The following is a 22802-nucleotide window of genomic DNA, read 5'->3' on the forward strand; positions in this document are numbered from 1 at the left end:
CCCGAAGCCGCCAAACCCGCCCAAACAGCTGCGCATCTCCAGTGGATCGCTTTGGTCGCTCTTCAGGGGCTCGGCGGAGAGCGAGTGGGGGTGCAGCTACGTACATCCTACACTGGGTGCTTGTACCACTACGTGCTAGTCTGGCTAGCGGGCAATATCTCACAATTATGCTCACTGAGCTTGTTGGGGGCTGGCGGCTTACAGCTTTCAATGCCTCAACTACTTCGAAGCTTCCATGCTTTCGATGACAGCAGCTGATTGCTGGGGCACAACAAACATCCATGGATCCATGGAAGTAGCAGTACCACCGATCGCGTACCGGTTCTTCGGCTAGCGCTGGCCGTTACCGCTTCCCGCTGCAGATGTGGTACGTGATGTTGGGCGCCGTGCTCAGTACAAGTACGAGTACAAGCACTCGGCCTCTTACGAGTACCGACATCCTGCCTGCGCCGCCCAGTGGCCGCATATTTGTTGGTACTTTGGCCTTGCACCTACCTATGAGCACTGTACTGTGCTCGCTAGAACCGAACCGACCTCAAATTTCCGCGCAATATCTCGACGCCTGGAGAAGCGGCGCGGCCGTGTTTCGCATGCCTTTCCTTGCGTGTCCTGCAATAATCATGCCCTTCTGCTGCTAACTTGAAGTTGACTTTGTGACTTGTATCTTTCTCAGTCAACAAACTTTCTGCCCTTCTCCACCATCCGCTCTCCGGAGGGCTGCAGCCCGTTGCACGTGCAGCCTGTTCATGTGACTTCCCGTGAATCTCGCGTCGCGTGCCCAGAGATCCATGTCAAGCTTTTGGCTGTGTTTTAGATGTGAGTGGAGATTTCACACCCATTCCGCCAGCCCGGCTGCTCGTGTCCTATCGCGCTGCCACAAGCGCTTCTTTCCATCTGCAGGGCATGATCACAGGGCATCTCCCTTCACTGAGCTGGGGCGTATAAGCTTCGAAGCTGATGAATCTGTCTCACAGCCTTGCCGATCCAGCCTCGCCATCTCGTGAGAACATCGAACGAGCAATTGCCGGATGCTGGGCCACTGCTCAGACCGTGGGTGCCATAGCAGTTGGTACCTGGGTATATTCATGCACTAAAGAAACAGAGCATGCTGTGAAATGTCGTGTGGTTATATGAAGCCGAAATGCCCTTTCCTTTTTCTCACGTCTGCGATTTGTTGGAGGCATCTTACGTACTAGCAAAAGCACGCAAGTCGAGCACCTCGGCACTTATTACATGGTGCTCTCAGCATCGCAACCTTATCGATGCCCCAGACGCCAACCTTGCAGCTCTCCTGTCCACATTACTTCCTGAAAAGAGGACTGATAGAGTGTATTGCATACAAGCAAACAGCCTTGAGCGCGTCATCGGACGCGGCTTGATGCTTGGATCGTCTCGACTCAAGGAACTCTCGGTTTATAAACAGCCAGGTCTTGGATTGGATCTTGCCGATTGTGTAGAGCGTATTCTGACTGTCACTGTAAGCTATACTCCTGCCACCGTAAGGGGAGTGGCATCTGACTAGTCTCTAGCCGAACCCAACTCTTCCAGAGAGACTTCAAGTTACTGTTGAAGAAATTGATGAAGCTTTGCATTCCATTGCAGCCCAAGTAAGATGGAGCTCGCCATCTATACGAGTTCCAGACGCAACCATTGCTAAACCGCCTGGTCGGAGTGGCTTGGAAGCTGTTTATAGACGACTGCCTGCGAGGGAAGCGAAATGGTTCACACGACTGGTTCTCAAGGACTTTCAACCACTGGTGTTTGATGCATATGAAGTTTATCGCTTGTGCGATCCTCTACTGCCATCAATTTTGAAAATCCGTGAAGACTTTACCATTGCTATCGAGACCATGCAGCAGCTGAGGAGGGAAGTGCGCTCTCTACACCCTAAGAATTTGTACATTGAGCGCGAGCGACTATCGTCAATCAAGCCACAACTATCAGTCAAAGTCGGGAGGCAACAGTGGTTTAAAGCTCGCAGCATGAAACATTGCATCAACATGTGCAAGGGTGGTGTGATGAGCGTCGAAGCAAAAGTGGATGGAGAATACTGCCAGATCCACGTTGACGTTAGCAAGGGTAGACGCGGTATCCAAATCTTTTCCAAGAGTGGAAAGGACAGCACTGAAGACAGAGAGCGATTAATTGGGTAATTACTCTTGAAAGAAATGTCTTGCTTAGTCGAAAAAGCTAATGGTTGGGAAAGGATCATCATTGATTCATTGGGAATTGGAAAGGCTGGATGCGATATCAAAAGCGAGTGCATATTGGAAGGAGAGTTGGCTGTTTACAGCGAATCGGTAGGCCACCATCTACAATGAGAGTGTGACCTTGTGTTGGCTGACTTTTACCTATAGCAAAAGAAAATCCTCCCCTTTCATCATATTCGAAAACATGTCGCCCGTCGCGGTCGATTCATGAATACAGGCCAAGACTCACCGTCAGTAACCCTCTGCTTGCGATTGCGATGATCATATATAGCATCCTAACTTGACCAGCCCGAGGCCTCACGAACATTTAATGATAGTATATTACGATATTTTGCTTCTCGATGGCCAATCTTTGCTAAATGTTCGGCACTCGGAAAGATTCAAGCTACTCGAAAAACTGATTCGCTGTGATAAGGGACAAGCTGAACTCATACAAAGGCAAATCATCAACACCAGTCATCCCATGGCAGTTTCGGCGCTGCGAAATGCATTCGCCAAAGTTATTACAGACAGGGGTGAGGGTCTGGTATTAAAATCAGACCAGCCTTATTTCAACTTTGAGAGCGACGGAGCACCATTTACAAATCACTGCATTAAGCTCAAGAAAGACTACATCGGTCGCTTCGGAGAGGTTGGCGATTTTGCTGTGGTTGGTGCTGGATTCAATGCCGCCAAAGCGAGGTCATACAATATTGAGAACCTCAGATGGACTCACTTCTATGTTGGCTGCATTGACAACAGAGAGGAAGTAAAGAGATGGAATGCGAAGCCAGAGTTTACTGTTGTCAACGTCGTTGAGCTCAATGAGGCTATGCTCAAGACATTCGCATTGTACACGAATCCAAGGCCGGTACCAGTTGCAGAAAACGTTGAAACCAAACTGAAGGCTGCCGCCGGGGCCCAGCCCACGTCGATGACTGTGGCATTTACGAATCCGCCCGTTTTTGACATGAGATGTTTCAGCTTTGACAAAGCAGGCGACACAAACTGGTGGAGCTTACGATTCCCGTCCGTTGCAAAGATTCATTTCGATCGAGATTTCTCTGATGTGCTCTCATTTACTGAGCTACAAGAAATTGCAGAGCGCGCCACATCAGTGCCTGACTTGGAAGATAGCCAGGACAATCTTGCATGGATCGCAAAATTAGAGCAAGCCGATCCACGAGGAGTAGCTGTTGACGCCGCTACGCAGTTAACAGCAACAACGATGCCAACACCATCGCCGAGACGAGCCTCTCATAATTCCTCAGGCTCTCTACCTCTAACCAGACACGTTACTGGAAGCTCTTTAGGACGATCCCTTGAATTATTGACTGCCTCGATTTCCGAGCCCCTTAGACTTGCTGCAACACAACCATCCCCCACAGCGCATCTATCAAAAGCAATTCCCAACCTTGATCATAAAAGGAAAGGTATTGCCTTTGCATCAGCCTTGTTCTCTCCACCAAAGAAACGCCGTCAGTCTCCTAGAGATGAGGAATCTGAGTCAGCATTTCCAGATCGCAAACCCGTATCCGAATCCCCCATACGACGTCCACTGGGAGAGATAGATGGAAACTCTACACAGAAGCCCCAGAAATCAGAGTTCCCTTCGACTGTCTGCCAATCTGACAACGAAGACTTGAATGCCTCCCCTCACCCCAAGCAGCCCCAGGCAAAAGAGACGAATACTAGCAGGCAAGAGCACGCTGCGGTCCAACCACCGGAGCTGCCGTCTCCCCCCCTGCCGTTGAATGATAGCGCCATCGTCATACCTGATAGTGAAGATGAGGATGAGGATGAGACTGGTGATGATGCCGCTACCCAACCTCCAACCCCGACCCGCAGTAGCCATGAACAGCACAGTCGCGATGTTGGACAGGAACGGAAGCCTTCAGAAGGAAGGCCTGAAAAAACTGAGACCATCTGTCAATATGCCGGTCTTGATTGCCAGCTAGTTAATCGACTTGTTCTGTTACCGTCCTACTTTCAAAATCTCGATGGGGTTGAGCCGTTGTTTCGAGAACACGGATTATCAAACATTATCCGAGATGCCGAAGCCTGGATCAGAAATGATACAGTCGATAATTCTCAGCTACCAGACAGCCAAATAGGTCGTAACAAGATTCTGTTTGTTGATACGGTAGAGACGGAGCAAGAAACAAAGGCCCTGCTGTCCAAACTGGAGAGCATCCGTGAGAATATCCCAGAAGAGAGACGGGAATGGATAAGCGTCTTTGATTGGAGGGTGTTAAATCATCTCGCCATTTATGAGGACGCAGAGACTACGAAGAAATATTACGATGGATTCCATGATCCGTGGCGGCGTTGGTATTCAGGGTTGGTTTAAGACCATGTGAACATGATGTAAATACCATCTTTATATAATTCTTAATTAGACAATGGGCCTCACGGCTTCTTTTCATCATCGTACAAAGTACCGTAACTGGCCTTTAGTCTCATAAAGAGATGCTCATTCGCCGTCATCACCTTTCTCTCAGCATATGGGTTCTCGTTCGGCGCGCTCTCATCGGGAATGAAGTTCCTCACTCTTTCACTGGGCACAGGCTCCAACGCCACCGATCCCGCAGGATGACAGAAGAAAGCAATCGAGTAACGCGGTCCAGCGCTAGTCTCGCCCTCTACCTTGCTTGTTGCATTATCAGATGGGAAGACCACCCTGTGGACGGTGCTTCTGAATAGCCCGTTGGTCCAGTAAGAAAGCAGGTCTCCAATGTTGATCAGAATAGGAGGGCTGGGATCGTTCTCTGAGCCTGGAGGGCAGACTGGGACAGGGGCCCAAGAGCCGTCCCTCTTTTGCAATTCCAGTCCTGCCTGACCTTTCAGCCGGAAGAGCAGCGTGACGGAGCCGTAGTCAGAGTGTGCACCGGCACGGATGTCGTCGCTGGAGGCAGAGGTCTGGTCAGGTGGCGGGTAGCGGAGGAGCCGCAAGATGGAGCTGGATTCGCCATTGGTGCTGTGTGCTGAGGAGAAGAAATCGCCAACCTAACAGATGATCGTACTGCTATTAGACATTCAATGCATTCTATGGGCTACATATCAAGATTAAAGAGTGAGAGTGACGCACATCGAGGCCAATTCCGAGCAGGTGGAGGAGCTTCCGGCAGAGTTTGTGGCACGAGTCTGCAAATGCACTGATCTGAGGCTCGTCGGCGGCGATGGTGGGTGGGAGGGGCTGCTGAGCTTTCCCATCGATGAATTCGCCAAAGTTGAAGGCCCTTCAAAATAATGAGTTTGTGTTGTTTACAACGTATTCAGGGGCATGGATTATGCTTACTCTTTGAAGTCTCCGACCTGGTAGGAAGCGATAAGATACCATTAGCCAGTCACACATCAGAGGTGTAGAAATTGAGAAGAGATTACCTTTTGGGTTTTGGGGTCTAGAGTCTCCGAGTGCATGCCAGACCAGCCGCGGTTATTTGTCTGAATAGTGCAAGCCTGCTTCTCTGCGAGGGGAGCATCGAACAGCTTCCGAGACTAAACCCAGCACCCAATGTCAGATTATGAATGAAGAAAAGAAATGCATGTTTCGTAAGAGTATTACCAGTGCAAAAGCTCCGTCAATGCTGCTGGCAGTTATATCGGCTCCGAGATTTCTTATGTAGATGAAGCCGTGCTCCTGAGCAGCGTCGACCAGCTGCTTGGCGACGACATCCTGGTCACCGGAGATGTCGATGATGGGGATATTTGCAGTAGCAGCAGCCATGGCTTTTCCTTTTCCTTTCTTTGCCTTAGAATGCAAAATTGAATGCTGGAGTTGCAGGAGGGAATTAAGATGGAGAAGAGTCAAACCAGCGATATCGTCTTACGATCTATTAACTACTAAATGCCCTTATCTTGGGACGGCACATAGCGTCAAAGTATTACAGCTAGCAGTCCCTTGACGTTCCGGGATCGCTGCGATAGCTGGATTGGGACACCCCGCTATGCGCTTGGAACAGGGCTGTGAGTTCATTGTAGCGGGGTCGACGGAAGCTTGGAGCTTCCCGCTAGTTGGAGGGGAGCTTGTATGTAATACTATGTAATAGCTCCTGTGTGGTAGGTGTAACGACTAGGTAAGATGGACTGTAGTAGTCGATGTTGATCTCTACTAGATATTAAACGACGACCTAAGCAAACATCAAATACATCCAGCCTGGTGGTTGTGGTCTGAGCAGCCGAGGTAGACCCAGATCATGAGATGAGAGGCTCCAGTGCTGTCAAGATGCAGCCCACTTTGCTGCCCACCAGCCACCCGCACATATGTACATACGAGTTGACAGACACAGATGCTAAGCCACACTCTGGCCCTGTTGGGCGCCACACCGCTGGACCATCTAGTCTAGGGGAAACTGTTTAGAACCCCCCAAACCCCAAAGAGCATCAATTGGATGCAAAGCAAACCAAAGCCAAACCTCCCTCTGCCGTGTGCGCTTGCTTACCTTTGCATCTCCACCGTGCAGCGACCGCACTGTACCTGTCCTGTACCTTATTGACTCGCTTCACTCAGATTCCTCGCCAGCTGCTGCTTACCCGCGCAGGGCTGAACTGAACCTCTCCATCGACTTCCTCTTGGGTGCGGCTGCTGGGGACGTTTGTCTGTTTGCAAGTTGTTTGTCTTGCCACGGGAAAGCGAGCCTTGCCCAAGCGTTTGCCGCAGCCTTTCGTACACGGCGTCTGCGTGCTGTCTTGTCTTCCAACGAGCCTGCTTTGGGTGTCTTGTTTCTTTTTTTTTTTCTTCCCAACTTTCCAACTCTCGGTGCGCACTGGCAAAGACGAGCTTTCTTTCCTTCGATTTCGTATCCCGGCCAACCCAGAAGCCCTTCCTCGTCGACCAAGCCGATCCATCCTCCCAATTCCGCCTGCATCGTCGACTTCTCGCCCTCTTCCCTGTCTCTCTTCGTCTGACAGCCGCGGGTTTTCAGCCTCGTCTTGAAACACCCTATTCCACCCCCGCCGTTCCGAGTCGCATAGCGAAGCCGATAGTCATATACCTGTTTGATTCGAGGAGGCTTGCTCGAGATGCCTTGTGAGTCCCTTCTTCATCTCTGCACAACCGGCTCTGAGCTCGGCGAAGCAAATGTGTCGTCTGCGCGTGACTCTTGTTGCGCTACATTGCCATGGGCCATGGGCCTTGGTCCGGCCACTCTTCGGGTCGTCGCCATGGGCCTATATGAGATGCTATAGCAGCAGATGATGCCTATTTTGCTATTCGATGCTGCTTGCCGCCCAATTGGCAAGTTGGTGGCCTTTTTCAAGAGCAGTGCTTCAACGCTTCCTTCGGGACGTTGTTGCATTGGGAGCCTCATGTCCATGCCCATGCATTTTCGCTACTGATAAACATGTGGCATAATCACACAAGCTAATTCGTGCCATAGTCCTTGTGGAGGATTCCTGGATCAATGCCCAGGCCAAGTACGTTTGCCTTCTCTATACGAACCCGAACAAAGTATGCTAACTGCCCGCTGATCAGCACCTATGACATTACCGAGCTCGAAGATTGCGCCATTGCCGTCGATGCTTCTTATTACCTGAGTCTTCTCCTAGACAACCAACCTTCCCACGAGCCCCTGCTCACTGCGCTCGGCGGGTTGACCGGCCTTCAGAGTAATATTCGGCAAAATCTAGATCTTTGGGACAAGCATCGAATTATCCCCTTCTTCATCTTCGACGGCCAATCCATCATAGGACAGGATGAAATTGCTCTTAAGCGGGGCAGAGCTGCGAACCAGAAGACGGATGAAGCATGGGAGTTGTACTCGCAGACCGAGGCCGAGCAAGCTGTGACTGCGTTTGGAGCTAACCCAGGTATGTCCATCCTACCCCGGACAAGATTCTCATGTTTGTCTGTATCAGGGATAGATTCGCTAATCATACTGCGAAAAGGTGCCTATCAGCTTCAGAATCTTTACCCTCTTTTACAAGCCATCTTGAAAGAGAGGGGGCTGCACTTTTTGGTGCCTCCTTTCAACGCTTGTGGTCAGGTTCGCTTCCCCTCGTCCCCTTTGTACCGCATGACCATGTCTGACGATAAGAAAGCTGGCCTACTTTGAGATGATCGACACAGACCAATGCGCTGGTGTCATGGGCCCCCAAGAACTGCTTCTCTACCCTGTTCAGGACTCTGTCATTCGAAACATGGACTGGGACGCTGGAACAGTGACCGCCATCTCAAAGAAGAGGGTCATGCGTACCCTCGGAGTTGGCGAACCCATGTTTGTCGACGCCATGCTCATGACGGGAACCTCGTTCCTCCCTCCGTTTCCCCCATTGCAAGACACAGCCATGTATCCGAATCCGTACACCATTATGGATGCTGTTAACATCCTGCGGACTTCAGAGAAGACTGTGGCTAATGCCTGCGCATCGTTCAACGATATTTTGCAGGCTCATGATCCCAACTGGTTGGACAAGTACCGCAAAGCCAGAATGGCGGCCCAACATTTCATCTACATTTCCGAGAGTGGCGAAATCAAAGTCAACGATTATGAGCGGCTCACTAAAGACAGCCACGAATATCTTGGCCTTCGGATGCCCCCAGAATTGCTTCACTATCTCAATACTGGACTGATTGGGCCTCGTATCCTGAACGCTATAGCACACGGACAGATTATCATTCTGCCAACTTTGGACGGTACTGCTTCGGACGAATACAAGCAACTTGTTACCAATCAAATCCTCCCAATCAAAGAACAGGCGCTCAGTCTCGTTATACCCCGAGTCCACCGAGCAATCGCGCACAAGGACATCACCCTGAAGATTTGGTTCGACCCGAAGTACAGGCACACTATGAATCACAACTCTATGCGACCGCTACCTTCGACATTGGTGGACACTTGGGACGTTAAAGAGCAAGACCTCCGCCGTTTCTTCCCTGCAGACTTTGCTGGTCCGGTGTATCTGGAAGTGCTTGCACTCGCGAACCAGGACTTCGTTGACAAGACTTTTCCCAAGGAAAAACCTATCAAAGGCATCGACAGCGCTAACATGGTGGCATCCGTCGTCATCTGGCGTTTCCTCCATCTCAGGGGATACGTTGATGATTCGCACAAGCTGACCAAGTGGGGAAATGCTTTGGCGACCACTCTTATTGCTATCAGAGACACTATGGAGGATAGAGTGCCCTTTGTGGAGGAGTCTGCTCTGCTGGCGTTTGAACTGTTGCGATTCGGACTGTTGAGCGGCAAGTACCGTGAAGGTGCGCCCGGCATGCCTCGAAAAGGAACAAACGAGGACAAATCATGCGTCATCCTCATTAGCCAATGTGCCTCATTGCTCAAGCTGCGGCATCAAGCGTTTGGTTACACCGGAGCATTGAACAAGAGTCTATTGGGATTCCGGGCACTGTCCACGACGGTACGCGAGGCCGACCGTGACTTGATTGAAGCGATTGTTGCATCCATGTTCTTGTATGGACAGTGTAACAGAGACAGGACTGATCAGCTAGAAATCAGTCAAAAGTACGAGCGATCCTCCCTCTTAATATTTCGTTCCAAGTAGCTGACATTAGACAGGTTACCCTTCTGGCAAGAACCAGATATCGGACTTGGTATCGCGGCTCTGACCTTCTTTGACGATGAGGAAGCCGGATCCGACAAGGAGGCACGAGCCGCTCGGCTGGAAGCATTCCAGCAGACTTTTATTCCCCTAGCGGAGGCGTTCCCGGAAGATTTGCGAACTGCCATTGACTTTGTCAGTGCCCTCAACCAGGGCGTGCAGACGCTAAACGATGCCTCTCTCCCAGCAAATGAGAAGTCTGCCTGGTCAAAAGCTCAAGACTACATCAACGCCCGGCCATTTTAATACGACAGATACGTTAGATGCTTAATATCACAGAAGCAGCCAACAAACTTAGCAAGAAAAAAATTATTAAAAAAGGGAGTCCGCACTATTATGGATAGCTTCTTTAGATACCACCCTGCACTGCGTTAACATTTCCATGGCATTCCACAAACAGTTACACCATAGAGTTAAAAGGTATTATCTGGAGGACTCGGTGGGACAGGGGACCGATTAATGCATTTTGACTCTCGCAGTTCACTCAGGTCTCGATTGGGGGGGTTTGTGTAAAAGAATTTTTGGGGAGGGCCGGCAATCAAAAGTTATTTTACTCATGGTCGATTGGTATGGTATGTTCTATGTGGGTTGGAGCAGAGGGAAAAGACGCAGCTGTCGGGGGGGGGGGGGGGGGGTTGGAACGTCTCCAGCAGGCGAAGGCCTTGGGAAGCGAGGATGTGCAAACAGGCTTAAATAGCAAGTTGAAGGTGTTTGCGTGTTCAGGTGGCTTCTCGCGGTATCTATGTGACCCTGAGGTGTGTTTGTGAGAAAGGGGGAGGGGGAACTCGATATATCATTTCTCTTCTCTCAGGGGCGGAAGTGTGCCATGTTGAATTGCGTCTTTTGACAGCCCTGGACATTTGACTTGAGGTAAAGCTGCGCCCGGACTTTGGTCCCAAGATGACGGAAGTGTCGGTTTCCTGCAGCGTTTTGGCAGCCGGGATTGAACAAGGGGGTGGTTTTGTTAACTGGGTGTGTGTAAAATACACCAAACATGGCATCTTCAAGTGGAGCTCTATCTGATATGAAGATGATAATATCGAGTACTTCAAACATGCTCACGAGGAATTTGGATATAAATGGACGAATTAATGGAATGAAATTTATATAGAGAAAGGTAAAAAGTTGTATGTATTAAATAAAAAGTTTGACTCGAATTGTTCCCCTTCTTTTCATCATTTTCTACTTGGTGAATTTCATTATCTCTTTCCCAACATGAACTCCTCCCTTATGACACCGTAATAGCAATGGGGCCGGCAACGGTAATGTCGTCGGTGAGAGCACCAGTCAGAGGACCGGCGCTGGAGAGCGACAGGTAGGTGATGCCGGCAACTCCCTCGGGGATCTTGCAGCCATCGGTCTGAGAAAAGGGAGTAAACATGGTGCCGCCGGGAGTGACACCACCAGATGTGAAAGCACAGAACTTGGCGCCGCTAGCAGCGTCGGACTGAAGTTTCAATACAGAGTTGGTGGTAGTGGGGTCGCTGGGGTTGGACAGCTTGAGAGTAGGGAAGGCGGTAAGCTTGAGGTTGGAGCCCTCGGGGCAAGACTGGATGAAGGGAGCGGCGAGAGAGAAGACAGCCTTCGGGCCGAGTGGAGCATCAAAGGCCTGGGGAACAGCCGTCTGGCCACCAAAGACGCGGATGGAGCTCTGGTGGCGGGCCTCGATGGTGAGGATAGAACCAGCAACACCGAGGATGGCGGGAGATGCCAGCAGGGGAGCGGCACCGAGGTAGGCAGAGATACCGACGTTCTCGAGGATGGCTGCAGTCTGGACCATGGCTGCGGCACTGGTGAAGCCAAAGTTGTAAGTGCAACGCTGGACGGGCTGGATACCGTTCTGTGCGAGCGAAGACTGGAGGATGATGACGTGCTCGGACTCGGTGAAGCCAATGCCCTGGAGGTCCTTGATCTGCTCATCGCTGAGGCCGAGAGCAGTAAAGTCGGACGCGGGGAACTTGGCAAAGCCCTCACGATAGAAGGACTCTTCGAGGTTCTCAAGGGTCAGAGCGCTGAGGGGAAGTGTGTTAGTCAATTTATAAGGTTCGACCACGTCGCCAAGTATACGAGGAGCTTACAATTGAAGAATATCAAAGTCATTGAGACCCAGAGCTTGGGCAGCAGCATTCTGCCTCTTGGCGACGGTGTGATACTCCAGTTGCCGCTCAGTCAACTTGGGCATTGAGGGGAGTGCGGCAGCAGTAGCAGCCAGGAAGGAAATGACAGCAGCTTTGAAGGAAGGCATCTTGAATATTTTCTTTTGCTCGTCTCTTTCAGTAATTTCTTTCGTTTGAATTCGTCAGGTGTTTAATCAAAGTGGTCCAGCCGGGCGGTTATGCGTCAAAAAAATGAAATTGGACAAGCCAAATGTAGAAAAGATGCGAATGAATGGAAAGCGGTATAGTTAAGGATCGAGTCAAAGTGAATAGAATAGAATAAACGAAGGGTATACCAGCAAAAGCAGGCCAGCGGCTTTTTGACAACCCACGGAAAAAAGAAAGTGAATGAGAGACGGATCGGAGCGAAACGATAGAGACCAAGAGAGGAAAGAAACGAAGTATCCAAAGAGCGCGTCGACAATCTTATATCCCAGAGCCAGCTGGGTGAATGAGGTTTGGTGGTCAGCTAAGGGACTGCCTAGTCGGTATAAGTCGTGATAATAAACCCCAAGGGGCCACCGCAACGTGGGACAAACAGCCATGGCGGCTCCATGAGGATCCGTTTCCTCGCTTCAGTCTGTCCAGAAGCCCCAAATGGACGGATCCGAGCCTCAAGCGCTGCACCCTTGGACACCCCTGGACACCCAGGTCGCAGAAAAAACGGCCGGAAGCTGCCAGATGCGAAGCTCGTCCCAGCTTCCCCCAGCTTATCCGGGCAGGGTCCCAGCTCTTTTAGCTCGCCCCCGTCCGTAGTCCGAAACGAATCTGATACACGCGCAAAAGCAGCGCCCCGGAGCCAATCTCTTCCGCCTGGAGGGGGGCCATTGCAGCCAGGACGTTTTAACTTTAATTATTTCTTCTTTTGCTGCCCTGCAAGCTAAAAGAAAACGGGTTGCATCTGGTCCTTGTTAGCGTGTGCGTCATGACCACGGGAGGGATGCTCATGTCGCACGATGCAGAAGCGCTTGCTGGTGCTGGAGGCCGTGCGCGTCTTTGTTATCGTGAGTTGATGCTAGTCAAGGACTTTGCGTGTGGTATATAGCAATTGAAATTAATGTGTCCGTGGTTTGCGGAAGCTCTGATGATGATTTAGTCAAGTTGAGGAGGAGGAGTGGTATTATCTTAGTAGAGAAGTAGTAACACGTGCTTCCAATTGAAGCAAAGGGAAGGTACGGGGAACGGAGCATCTCATCGGAATTATTCGCAATTGATCAGATAAGACTTACATCCAAATTCTTAATTTTGCGATTAATCAAATCACCACCTTCAAGTACCTTACATCCGCAGTGTCAAGGTGAGGCATGGGTCTGTAATCAAATACTTCCAGACTCGCTTATGGCAGCAGCATGACTAGGTCACCCAGCTCGAGGCCCCTGCTTCTGTCTCACGGAGACTCAGATAGCCTTCACGACACTAACCGTTTCCTCCCATTAGAGCAGATTTCCCAAGAAAATGTTTCAACTGTCTCGGAAACCCCCCAAGCCGGACAATCCTTCAACAGCCGTCACAGGTGACACGTGCGTCCGTCACACATCAGTTCTTTACTCATCAGACGGAGAAACCAGTGTCTGCTCGAGTCGCCCATCGGGTGACAGACAAGCTTTGCTGTTCGAAGAGGTATCCCCATTGTGGGAAGACGGGGGCAAGAACTGGAGATTCAAGCCACATCCATGTCAGAAGCCAAAAGTATGATAAATGCAGATTCAAATACATAAGAGAGCAGCTACCTACTCGTATGTAGTAGCCCAATCCGGTGATTCAGCATCCTGGCGAGCGACGGTGGTATAATTTGTCATGGCGAGGCTCAAAGCATCCACCTTGTATCTCTATCCTTGCTATCAAACCCTCTTTCAGTATTAGCTAATATCGAAATCTTCCCCCAGAACCTAAGAGAAGTTTAACATGTTGCTCTTCATATGCTATGTACCATTGAGGTATGAGAATCGGTATGTTGAATGTATCTATCCAACTTAAGGGCCAGACACATGTACTCACTCCCTTTATCTGTCCAGCACTTCTAGTATCTACTTCTAACTACCTTCTTTTAGTATTGGGCATCAAGTAGCTAACGGGTGCCTAGTCTAGTAGTAATAGATGGCTTTCTATACATCATGTACCATGGGTGTAAGTTTGGCACATGGGATACTGGATACCGATATTGCAAGATAAGGTTCGTCCTCGATCAAACCCATATATTGCGCCAGAAGCCAGAACAACAGAGTTTTCAAGATAACACATCAAACTTTTCAAGCCCAGGATATAAAGTTAGGCATAGACCCGAACATCCTAATCTTCGATCCAGCAGGCACCGACACAAAGAGGACTATTTAAAGCCATCTCATCTTCCTCGGATTGTTGTATAAATCCAACTTCCAGTCCCTTCCAGCACCCTTTTTGGAGTATACCCCTTTTGTTCCTCTTCTAAGCGAAACGAAAAAAAATCAATACACGACAGAATGAGACTACGCAGCTGGAGACCCTCATGGGATTATATCCCCGCAGAGATTCGCATCATTATCCTAGAAAAACTCGCAAGCCAGAAACATCCCGGCTGGGCTTCACTTGCGTCTGTGTGCAGAGAATGGCAGTGCGTTCTAGAAAAGTTCAATTTCCACAAGATATCACTGCAAGCGTCTTGTCTCGACGATTTCGCCCTCCTTTCGCCACACACGAGAAAGCTTGTCCATCACATCTATTTCCGTGTAGAATTACCACGATACTCGTACAGATGTTGCTGCCACCACCGCTCGCGTCTAACCGACGTCAGCCCTATCGTCACCGATGCGATATCGAAATTGTTCTCTATCCTGAGTAGTTGGGAGCCAGCGGGTAACTTGGCACTGGAGCTCAATGTATATTCTCCCAGCGACTGCGAACATTGGTTCAAGAACATTCATTTGTCTTCAGACAACGTTGATCATGAAGGGGACGCAACACCAACAGCTGGGACTGGAACTCTGGGTATTGACCGGAAACATGGCTGGTTTAACGGCCAACCATACCTACCCCCTCAGAGACACGCAATCCAACGACTCTTTAAGCCTATCAATTTAAAATTACAAGTATCATCGCCTAAAGTTGAAGCAGTCACCCGCCTCATTATCCGTCGACAACTCCGGCGTTGCATTGACGTAAAGTCATTCGCCTGTCTGTTCCGCAAACTTAATCATCTAGAGCAAATATCTTATGAGCCATGGAAGCCATGGGACGGTTGGCGAATTTCCGAAAAAAAAGGTATGCACCCACCGCTGTAACAGCAATTGCAAAGTTTCATCATCTTGGCCATACCACTAATGGTGAGCGACAGCTTACGCTTTTGGAATGAGATGCCTTCCAGATACCGTCAAAAGCTTGGTAATATTTGAGGATTCCTATAGATTCTACGATCAATTTCCTCCCAGGAGGCCGTCCGGGCTCCCATCAATCCAACCAATCCTACCAGCTGGTCCTAGGGAAGAAATTGACGCGGATTTCGTATCCAAAAGTCTCAAATTACAACACCTCTCCATCTCCTTCATGATCAACGCCGAATCTTTGTTTCAGAAATGTCGATTGGACTGGACCTGACCGCGTTTGCAATCTCTGGCGCTTACATCAAAGCTCCTACGGCGCCAGGACCCAAGAACGGATCAGCAGGACCCAAGAACGGAATTGCTGCGCCAAGCTGGGGTTCTTGCGCAGCAGATGCCCATGATACACACGTTTGTCCTTTGGAACTGCGAAAATGCACGCGCTTGTGCATTTATATATCGCGTAGAAAGAGGCACTGCCTCAGTCACTTGGCGTGGAACGTGGGAACTCGAGTTGCAATCTCGTGTGGTAGAGGCGTGGCAAGTCGTTGCCTCAAAGCGGCCTATGTTCCGTTCTAAACTTCAAGTAAAGCAGGAGCATATCAAAGCAGCGATAAATTGTCCCGGCGACGCAATCTATCATCTCAAACTGCCCTGCCAAGTCATTGAGCTTGCGTCTCTTTGGCAGATCAGGAGGGAAGGACACACCGTGTGGTGATAATTCAATATCTGTTGTCAAGTTGGAAACCTATTTACGGAACGAGACAGACATCTCCCCATAGGCATCATATAGAGAGCAGAATACATGGGATCAACAGGCATCTCTTCATATAGGCATCATATAACGAAGAATATATTGGATCAACGTGTTACTGGCTTCAGCAAAGGAAAGACGCCATTCTTTCCCCTGCCTAGTCTTCAATGCTGCGTCACGTTACAAGTCCAGAGGGAAGCATACAGCTCAACGTAGTACTAGGTAGTAATATATTACATCGCAACTTAGTAATGCTCATTTCTTCATCTCATGCTTTCCACTCGCGACACATATCAATCATATCTCATTCTGCTCCACCTCCTACTCAATGCGCTTCCATTACATCAATGCCTTTTTTCTTTTTTGCCATTACATGAGATGCATCGCCTTTGTAACCATTAAGTGGCTGCCGCATAAGTGTTCCTCACTGGTTCACTTTTACCGTGTGCCAGATAATAAATAAGTATATACCACACATCACTGCTATAGCAAGTATCTCCTCGGCAGCGGCGAGACATCTCCAGCTATCAATCTGCCAATCGCATCGCCACCTCCACTCCCCTTTTCAGCTTCGTCCAATTTACAACGCGTAGGGGTTGAGGGACCGGATGGTTAGGCAACTATATGATTCCATCATGTTAGCAAAACTGATACTCTACAGGCTTCTATGTTGAAAGGAAACTTACGGTGGGCTCTTGGTAAGGTCCGTCTTCAGGATGATTGGCACCCGGGTCATCTCAGTCACATCCTGGATGTAATCTCCACCCTCTTCGCGTAGAGAAAACAGTTTGAGATACTTCTCCTTGTTCGTCAGTCGAGTCTCAACAGCCTCTGCGACGGGAACCTTGGAGTCGGATCGAGTGCGGTGCAGAGTTCCGGCGTTGGATGCAGATCGTGCTGGTGATCCTGGCACACTCTGCGTAGGTCGCTCAGCCAGAGATGCTCCTGCCATGGCCTCAGTCACATCTGAAGTATCGTCCTCGTCATCATCAAACAGGGCATCAACGTCATCAGTAGAGATTGTGCCGGTGACGGTCTGCTTGCGAGCAGCCTCCTCGCGCTCCTTCTTCACGCGCTCTGCCTCTTCCGCCTGTCGAGCAGCGGCCAGAGCGTTTGACATTCTCATGGATGCCGCAGCCTTGGGCCGTTCATCCTCGGGCACGTATGCAGAGCTGGGGACGCCCTTCTCCCAGTAGAGTTCCAGAACACGCTTCTCCTTTCTGAACTCTGCCTTCTTAAGGGGCAGCTGATCGCAGTGCACGCGCTTCTCGAAGCCCCACTCGGGAATCAGCACGTCGAAGGCCGATTCGTACACGCAGAGGACGATGCCCTCTGCAATGAGATCGCCGTTGACTTCCTGTCGCTTCTTATCCATGGTGCGGCATGACTCAATGTGAACGCTCTGCTCTTGTGCGTTCTGTGCTGAATCCTTCTTGGTGTTGCAAGCTTCAACAGTCTTGACAAGATTCTCCATATCGTCAGAAAACTCGATCTTACCCTCAGAAAGGACCGCCTCCAGCTGTCGATGAACGATAAGATCGGCGTAGCGGCGAGTAGGGTTGGTAAAGTGGGTGTAGAGTGGCAGATTGAGGGTGTAGTGAGGCCACACGATCTTGGCAGTCTTGCCAGCAATGAAATACTTGGCACGCTGCATCGACTTGAGAAGAACCGTCTCCATTCCCTTGCGCAGATCGGAATCGTCAACCTTGAAGAGGCTGTTCTGGAGTGCCCCGCTTCCAGAGGCGTCGATGTCGTATCCCAGAGCTGTCATGCGCTCGACAAACGTCTGCAGACGTCGTGGGTTGGGGGCGGCCTGGCGACGCAGCAAAGCCTTGTCGGGCAAGCCCTCTGCCAGGCGCTGGGCCACATAACTGTTTGCCTTGTGCATAAGCTCTTCGACAAGCTCCAGAGCCTCGGTAGAGTCAAAGATGTTGTGTTGCACTTGAGGGTTCTCATCGTCGAGCTGCTGCAATAATCGGAGAGGGGCGATGGGCTCGCTACCAGCACCCAAGCGGGCCTCCCGGAACTTTTGGGCTACAGCGTGCAAAATCTGAATGGTGTTGATCGGAACGGCAGTGTTGTCGAATGTAGAAGCGTCAGTCAGGGCCTTGTCAATATCACTTAGCGACACCTTGCCGGTAGATTTGATGATACTCTTGCCGACCCAGGCATCACCTTCAGCAACGGCGCCGTTGACGGGGTTCACGGTGAATACAACACTGAAGGCAAGACGTTCCTCGCCTGGTACTAGAGAGCAAAGCTCTCCAGACAGCTTAGGGGGGAGCATTGCGCAGAAACGATTAATGAGATGGACTGCGGTACCACGCTTCTTGGCCTCTCGGTCCACGAGAGAGTTTGGCTTGACAAAGTGTGTGACATCAGGAACGTGGATACCAATATCAATCTTGCCATCGGGGCGAGAAGTGACGTGCACCGCATTTCCGAGCTCAGCGGTACCGTTGAAATCAATGGTAAAGACCTTTTCCTCTCTGTAGTCGCGGCGCGAGGCAATGGCTGCTTCATCCTCTTGAGCGAGCGACCAATCCTGGAGGCCGACGCTGCGCAAAACAGCATCAGAGAACTCATCGGATGAGAAGTTGTTGTCGCGAAGCAGTGCATCGGTCTCCACCTTAAGGTCACCCATACGACCCAGCTGCTCTACAAGTGTGCCAAAGGGATGAAGAGACGTAATGGGCCATCTCTTGATGCATGCAACAAAAATGCGATCAGCATAATCCTGGTGTTTCTCGACAAAGTCTCGAGGAGCCTGCTCTGTGGGGATGGCAATCAGGGGGACACGCTTGTCAGTAGGCTTGAACCAAACAATCTTGGGCTTGTCCTGCTGGCGGCCATCGTTTCCACGAGAGTTACCACCTTCTCGAGCCGCTCTCTCGGCTTCCTGCTTCTCCTTGGTAGCCTGGCTGCTGGGTCGAAGAAGGCCCAAAGTACCCGAGAACATCTGGCCGGCAACACGCTCAATGACGGCAACGACATGACCGGCGTACAGTGGCTTTTGTTCATCATTGATCTCTTCCTCTTCAACAAGGAGAAGGCTCTGTCCCTCGACTTCGACGTCATCATTTTTCTTTTGAGTGGGTCGCTGTCGAAGACTGCCACGACGACGGATTGCTCCGTCAGGGGGGTTGCTATCATCATTTTGTCCAGACGCTTGGCTGCCTTGGTTGGTGGAGCCGGAGCGGGTATCAGTAATGTCTTTGCGCTTCTTCTTCTCTTCCTTTTCTCGCTTTTGGCCCCAAACTTCGTCGACATCCAAGAGCTCGATGGCAACCAAGTCACCCTCAAGGGCACGGTTGCGATCCTTGCTACCACAGATGAAAATGTCGGCATCTAAGAGGCCATCCAGCGTAGTGACGTAAGCATCACTACGATTCTTTTTGTTGACTCGGAGAATACCAGAAACAAGCTGGCCATCTCCAAGCAAGGCGGGAAGGGTAGCCTGAGGCAGATAGGGGGTAAAGAGAGTCTTTCGCTGTTGCTGCTGTTGCTGACCAGCAAGCTGCCCGGCGTGCTGAGAGCCCTGAAGGCCCTGGAATTGCTGTGTGTTCATCTGGGCAGCTTGCAAAGCCTGAAGCTGGCTGATCTGCATGGGGTTGAGCTGTTGGCCGTACATTTGAGGCATCATCATCTGACCAGCAAGCGGAAGGACCGGAGCTTGGCCGGGATTGAACTGAAAGCCTCCCATAGCTGAGATGGACTGGTTGACTGAGCCGCGGGGTCGGTGGCCGGGCTGGAACCCCTGGTTTTGGGCGGCGTTGGCGGGTTGATCCTGGCCTTGGCCTTGGTTGCGCCAGTTGCCCTCATAGTTTCGGGATCCCGTACGAGCGTGGCCAGGGCCACGGCGTTGGAATTCACCGCCACTATCAGTGCCAGTGTTGAAGGAGCTGCTGCGCAAACCGCCGCGTCCGTTGACGGCCATGCTCTGGCTGCGGCCGTGTCCGCCGCGGCCTCCACGTGTAGCTCCCTGGGCTGCGGGGACATCGAGGCTGGACTGAGCGACGGGTTGGTTCTCTTCCTCCGGCTTGTCAGATGCCGGAGCACCGGCAGCGGGGAACTGGAATCCGGATGTAGTTCGCTTCTGCTGTGCGAGCTCAGCAGCCTTCTTGGCATCGGCCAGGGCCAGGGAGTGTCGTCGTTGATGGCCGCCACCGGCACCGCCTCCACGGCCACCTCTGGAACCAGCGTTCTCACGTCCGTGGCTCCCTGGTGCCTCGAAGTTTCCAAAAGTAGACCCGGAAGCTCCTGAGGATGGCGCAGGCGGCGGGCCCATGCCCATATTGGGTAGAGCCGACTGATTACGGCGATGTGAGAGTGGCTGGGTCGGGGGACCCAGCGAAACATTTTGTTGTGGGATCTGGTTAGGGAACTGGAAAGCATTGCCCATGGGCTGCAAAGGATTGAATGGAGCGCCGGGGCCGATGGTTTGGCCCGGGGGCATCATGCCCATGTTGACATATTGCTGATGGGTGGCTTGGATCTGCTGCTGCTGTTGTTGCAGGAGCTCAATCTGCTGCTGGATTGCAAGTTGTTCCACTGCGACACGAACGCTTTAGCACTCAATTTCCCAGATTCGACGCCTTGGATATTTGCGTTGTGGATGCAGGGGTTGTGGATTGGCAACGCGGTTGCCCCGCGCCTAGAGCTGGCGGGCGACAAGGGCAGCCACAAGAGGGAAAAAAAGTTGTCCTCAAGGCCAAATAAAGAGAGAAGATGAAAAAAAGAAAATGACGGATGGCTTACTTCCTGGGTTGGCAAACATGCTCATAAGCGGCGTGAGCTCAGACGGGCTCCTGCGGTGCGCAATGTGCAGTCTGCGTCCAGCCGGCCCATGAACGCCGCCAGTGGCATGCTGGGCAGCTTGTTGCTGCGACGGCTGCTGCTGCTGGTCCATGGCGCAGACAAAGGGCAGCGGAAAGGTGCACGTCGGGTGCGGGCTGGTGGTGAGTGATGCTGGAGGAGGGGGTTGGCGATGGAATTGCCGTGGGCGAAAGCTTTGGGGAGTGGTTGTTTTGGTCGGGATCGTGGAAGTTCGGCTCTAAGAGACAGTGGCAGGCCCCCGTGGACAGGACAGATTTTGCCAAAGGAGGGTCGATGCAGTGATTTCAAGCGAGCTCGGCAGAGCCAAGGAGCGTTGGAAAGGAAGGAGTCGGGCTGACGGTGCAATGCAGATGGGAAAATGAGAAGAGAAGGTGAGGATGGATGCGGATGGGAAGTCCAGCTCCTTGCGAGAGGCTGTGAGGGAGGAAGATGGAGAGAGGATGGACGGCTCTCTGCTCTGGGGAGATACAGGTAGAGCTACCGCCGGGGGCGAAAATATGGGGGTGCAGTGACGCTCTTGATTCCCACTCGCTAGCAGCTCTTTGGCGCACGCCACCTCTGGCGAAACAGCTTCAACCGGCCCCCTTGAGAGCCTTCGAAGACGCTGTACGGAGTATCAATGGATGCTAGAGACATTCTCAGCACGTGCTGCAAGCATTCCACGGCATCCACTGCAGAACCTAAAGCGATGACACCTTTCAGGGCTGGGCTCAATTAGACATTGGGACGGATAATGCTGGGTGCACTGGCCCTACGTAAGTACGAGTACAGTGCCGTATGTGCACCGGATGATGGACGTGAGGATGGATTCGACAGCGCCGGTGCGGTAGGGAACAATTAGCGGCGGGAGCGCGGTTCGCGTCTACTATTCAATGCCAATTGCCGTACTACTTGGGTCATCATCACTGTTCTATGTCCCTCAGAGCTGTGTCTATTCTGTAGAAAGTAGATTACATGGTAGAGTACCTAGCTATCAATGGATGGTAAGTACATGTATGTCAGGTATTGACAGCTTCAGACCAGATGGATATCGCAGGGATGGGAGTCAGTCCCCTCGCACGGATACGAGACCGCTACCAGGTTGCCAGGTACAGCAGCCATCGGCGTCAACAAGCCGGATGTTGGCCAGGACAGGCACAGGCACATACGAGTCCAGGCTGATATCAAAAACCGGTGCGCTTCCGCCTTCGTTTCGCGCTCATCACAACTCAACCTCGAACCCCTGCTTGGGGCTGCTGGCGCCGCAGCCGTAGCGCTTCTGTCCCGCTATTCTAACCCATCACGTCGTCACACGACACCGCGGAAAACCTGCGATATCATGATCAACGGCTGTCCCGGGCCATCTTTGGCTGTTGCATTCTTTGCAGCGCCAGACAGCTCGTCTGCACATGTATCGCATGCTCTAGACTGAGACAGCAGCATTAGCCGTGCCCCTTTCGCTTCTGTGCAGCTGCTGAGGAGTTACAGGCACAGCTACTATCTGCGCCGTACAAGCATTGGATGGATGGAGCAGCAAGCTCTGATACCCGCCCCTGAAGTCAACTAAACCACTCTTGCCCACCCTCATCAATACGAGCCCCAAATGCTAATGATATCGTGTCCACCCGGTCAGGCCCTACTAGTAACAGCAATAGTACTGCCGTATGAGTCTAGTACGCGTAGAAGAGGCATGAACAAGACTTTCAATTGAACCCATTCACCTGCGGCGTGTGGACAAGAATAGATGGGGTCCATATACGGCACAGGCAGAAGCTTGTCACTCATCGTGCTGACAGCCAAGCCATTTGCTGTGCCACAATTCTCTTCAAGATGGCTATACGTTAGTAATAAATGCTCTGTAGAAACGATGAATATTATCTCAGCCGAGACAGAGAGTATGGGGTAGCATGGATCAAAAAGCACAGAGTTCAGATACCCTGGCGCCACCATACCAGGGTCAGTTGCATGACCAAATCGAGTGGTTTACAGATAGCCCAGACATGGGCTCTACAGCGCTTTGCACCAACGCACAGGACAA

At 51.3% G+C, this 22802-nt stretch overlaps 7 protein-coding genes across 7 annotated transcripts; 4 read left to right on the forward strand and 3 right to left on the reverse strand.

Moving 5' to 3' along the window:
* The first annotated feature begins 534 nt into the window (after positions 1-534).
* Positions 535-4617, forward strand: V8C40DRAFT_233316 (uncharacterized protein). Its single transcript, XM_083213336.1, has 5 exons — positions 535-1477; positions 1530-2149; positions 2207-2300; positions 2358-2440; positions 2499-4617. The coding sequence occupies exons 1-5, from the start codon at positions 1142-1144 to the stop codon at positions 4537-4539; spliced, it is 3174 nt and encodes a 1057-aa protein (XP_083078025.1). The 5' UTR covers positions 535-1141; the 3' UTR covers positions 4540-4617.
* On the reverse strand, positions 4386-6071 carry V8C40DRAFT_233321 (isopenicillin N synthase family dioxygenase). Its single transcript, XM_083213337.1, has 5 exons — positions 5755-6071; positions 5574-5687; positions 5488-5504; positions 5278-5428; positions 4386-5195 (listed from the first exon to the last, which is right to left on the reverse strand). Exons 1-5 carry the CDS (start codon positions 5914-5916, stop codon positions 4599-4601), a joined length of 1041 nt encoding a protein of 346 aa, XP_083078026.1. The 5' UTR covers positions 5917-6071; the 3' UTR covers positions 4386-4598.
* A 1245-nt stretch (positions 6072-7316) lies between these two features.
* Positions 7317-9992, forward strand: V8C40DRAFT_272537 (MKT1 family protein; the record flags this gene model as incomplete). The annotated part of the gene is made up of 5 exons (XM_083220373.1): positions 7317-7326; positions 7568-7604; positions 7663-8001; positions 8225-9649; positions 9704-9992. The coding sequence occupies 5 exons, from the start codon at positions 7317-7319 to the stop codon at positions 9990-9992; spliced, it is 2100 nt and encodes a 699-aa protein (XP_083078027.1).
* An 868-nt stretch (positions 9993-10860) lies between these two features.
* Positions 10861-12223, reverse strand: V8C40DRAFT_99168 (ferritin-like domain-containing protein). Its single transcript, XM_083223705.1, has 2 exons — positions 11825-12223; positions 10861-11758 (listed from the first exon to the last, which is right to left on the reverse strand). Exons 1-2 carry the CDS (start codon positions 11989-11991, stop codon positions 10975-10977), a joined length of 951 nt encoding a protein of 316 aa, XP_083078028.1. The 5' UTR covers positions 11992-12223; the 3' UTR covers positions 10861-10974.
* Positions 12224-14144: 1921 nt separating this feature from the next.
* On the forward strand, positions 14145-16045 carry V8C40DRAFT_99202 (uncharacterized protein). The gene is made up of 2 exons (XM_083223706.1): positions 14145-15139; positions 15213-16045. The coding sequence occupies exons 1-2, from the start codon at positions 14362-14364 to the stop codon at positions 15470-15472; spliced, it is 1038 nt and encodes a 345-aa protein (XP_083078029.1). The 5' UTR covers positions 14145-14361; the 3' UTR covers positions 15473-16045.
* V8C40DRAFT_233336 (uncharacterized protein) lies at positions 15486-16059 on the forward strand. Its single transcript, XM_083213338.1, has one exon. The coding sequence runs from the start codon at positions 15590-15592 to the stop codon at positions 15911-15913; it is 324 nt and encodes a 107-aa protein (XP_083078030.1). The 5' UTR covers positions 15486-15589; the 3' UTR covers positions 15914-16059.
* V8C40DRAFT_233338 (mRNA-binding translational repressor SSD1) lies at positions 16060-21219 on the reverse strand. The gene is made up of 3 exons (XM_083213339.1): positions 20708-21219; positions 16636-20500; positions 16060-16569 (listed from the first exon to the last, which is right to left on the reverse strand). Exons 1-3 carry the CDS (start codon positions 20856-20858, stop codon positions 16530-16532), a joined length of 4056 nt encoding a protein of 1351 aa, XP_083078031.1. The 5' UTR covers positions 20859-21219; the 3' UTR covers positions 16060-16529.
* Between the last annotated feature and the right edge of the window lie 1583 nt (positions 21220-22802).

The sequence above is a fragment of the Trichoderma camerunense genome, assembly GCF_050948025.1.
Source record: "Trichoderma camerunense strain CBS 138272 chromosome Unknown V8C40scaffold_2, whole genome shotgun sequence".
NCBI classification, from domain to species: domain Eukaryota; kingdom Fungi; phylum Ascomycota; class Sordariomycetes; order Hypocreales; family Hypocreaceae; genus Trichoderma; species Trichoderma camerunense.

Excerpts from the sequence above, each read along its gene's own strand:
- V8C40DRAFT_233321 (XM_083213337.1), bottom strand. The coding sequence starts at position 5,916 with ATGGCTGCTGCTACTGCAAATATCCCCATCATCGACATCTCCGGTGAC. Across the intron at positions 5,688-5,754 it reads TTGACGGAGCTTTTGCACTG|TCTCGGAAGCTGTTCGATGC; the intron begins GTAATACTCTTA and ends TGCTGGGTTTAG. Across the intron at positions 5,196-5,277 it reads TGCTCGGAATTGGCCTCGAT|GTTGGCGATTTCTTCTCCTC; the intron begins GTGCGTCACTCT and ends ATCATCTGTTAG.
- V8C40DRAFT_233338 (XM_083213339.1), bottom strand. The coding sequence starts at position 20,858 with ATGGACCAGCAGCAGCAGCCGTCGCAGCAACAAGCTGCCCAGCATGCC. Across the intron at positions 20,501-20,707 it reads CATGTTTGCCAACCCAGGAA|TGGAACAACTTGCAATCCAG; the intron begins GTAAGCCATCCG and ends TTCGTGTCGCAG. Across the intron at positions 16,570-16,635 it reads GACCTTACCAAGAGCCCACC|TTGCCTAACCATCCGGTCCC; the intron begins GTAAGTTTCCTT and ends GGAATCATATAG.
- V8C40DRAFT_99202 (XM_083223706.1), top strand. The coding sequence starts at position 14,362 with ATGAGACTACGCAGCTGGAGACCCTCATGGGATTATATCCCCGCAGAG. Across the intron at positions 15,140-15,212 it reads GCGAATTTCCGAAAAAAAAG|CTTACGCTTTTGGAATGAGA; the intron begins GTATGCACCCAC and ends GGTGAGCGACAG.
- V8C40DRAFT_99168 (XM_083223705.1), bottom strand. The coding sequence starts at position 11,991 with ATGCCTTCCTTCAAAGCTGCTGTCATTTCCTTCCTGGCTGCTACTGCT. Across the intron at positions 11,759-11,824 it reads GACTTTGATATTCTTCAATT|CGCTCTGACCCTTGAGAACC; the intron begins GTAAGCTCCTCG and ends ACTTCCCCTCAG.
- V8C40DRAFT_233316 (XM_083213336.1), top strand. The coding sequence starts at position 1,142 with ATGCCCTTTCCTTTTTCTCACGTCTGCGATTTGTTGGAGGCATCTTAC. Across the intron at positions 2,150-2,206 it reads GACAGAGAGCGATTAATTGG|GATCATCATTGATTCATTGG; the intron begins GTAATTACTCTT and ends TGGTTGGGAAAG. Across the intron at positions 2,441-2,498 it reads AATACAGGCCAAGACTCACC|CCCGAGGCCTCACGAACATT; the intron begins GTCAGTAACCCT and ends TAACTTGACCAG.
- V8C40DRAFT_233336 (XM_083213338.1), top strand. The coding sequence starts at position 15,590 with ATGCCCATGATACACACGTTTGTCCTTTGGAACTGCGAAAATGCACGC.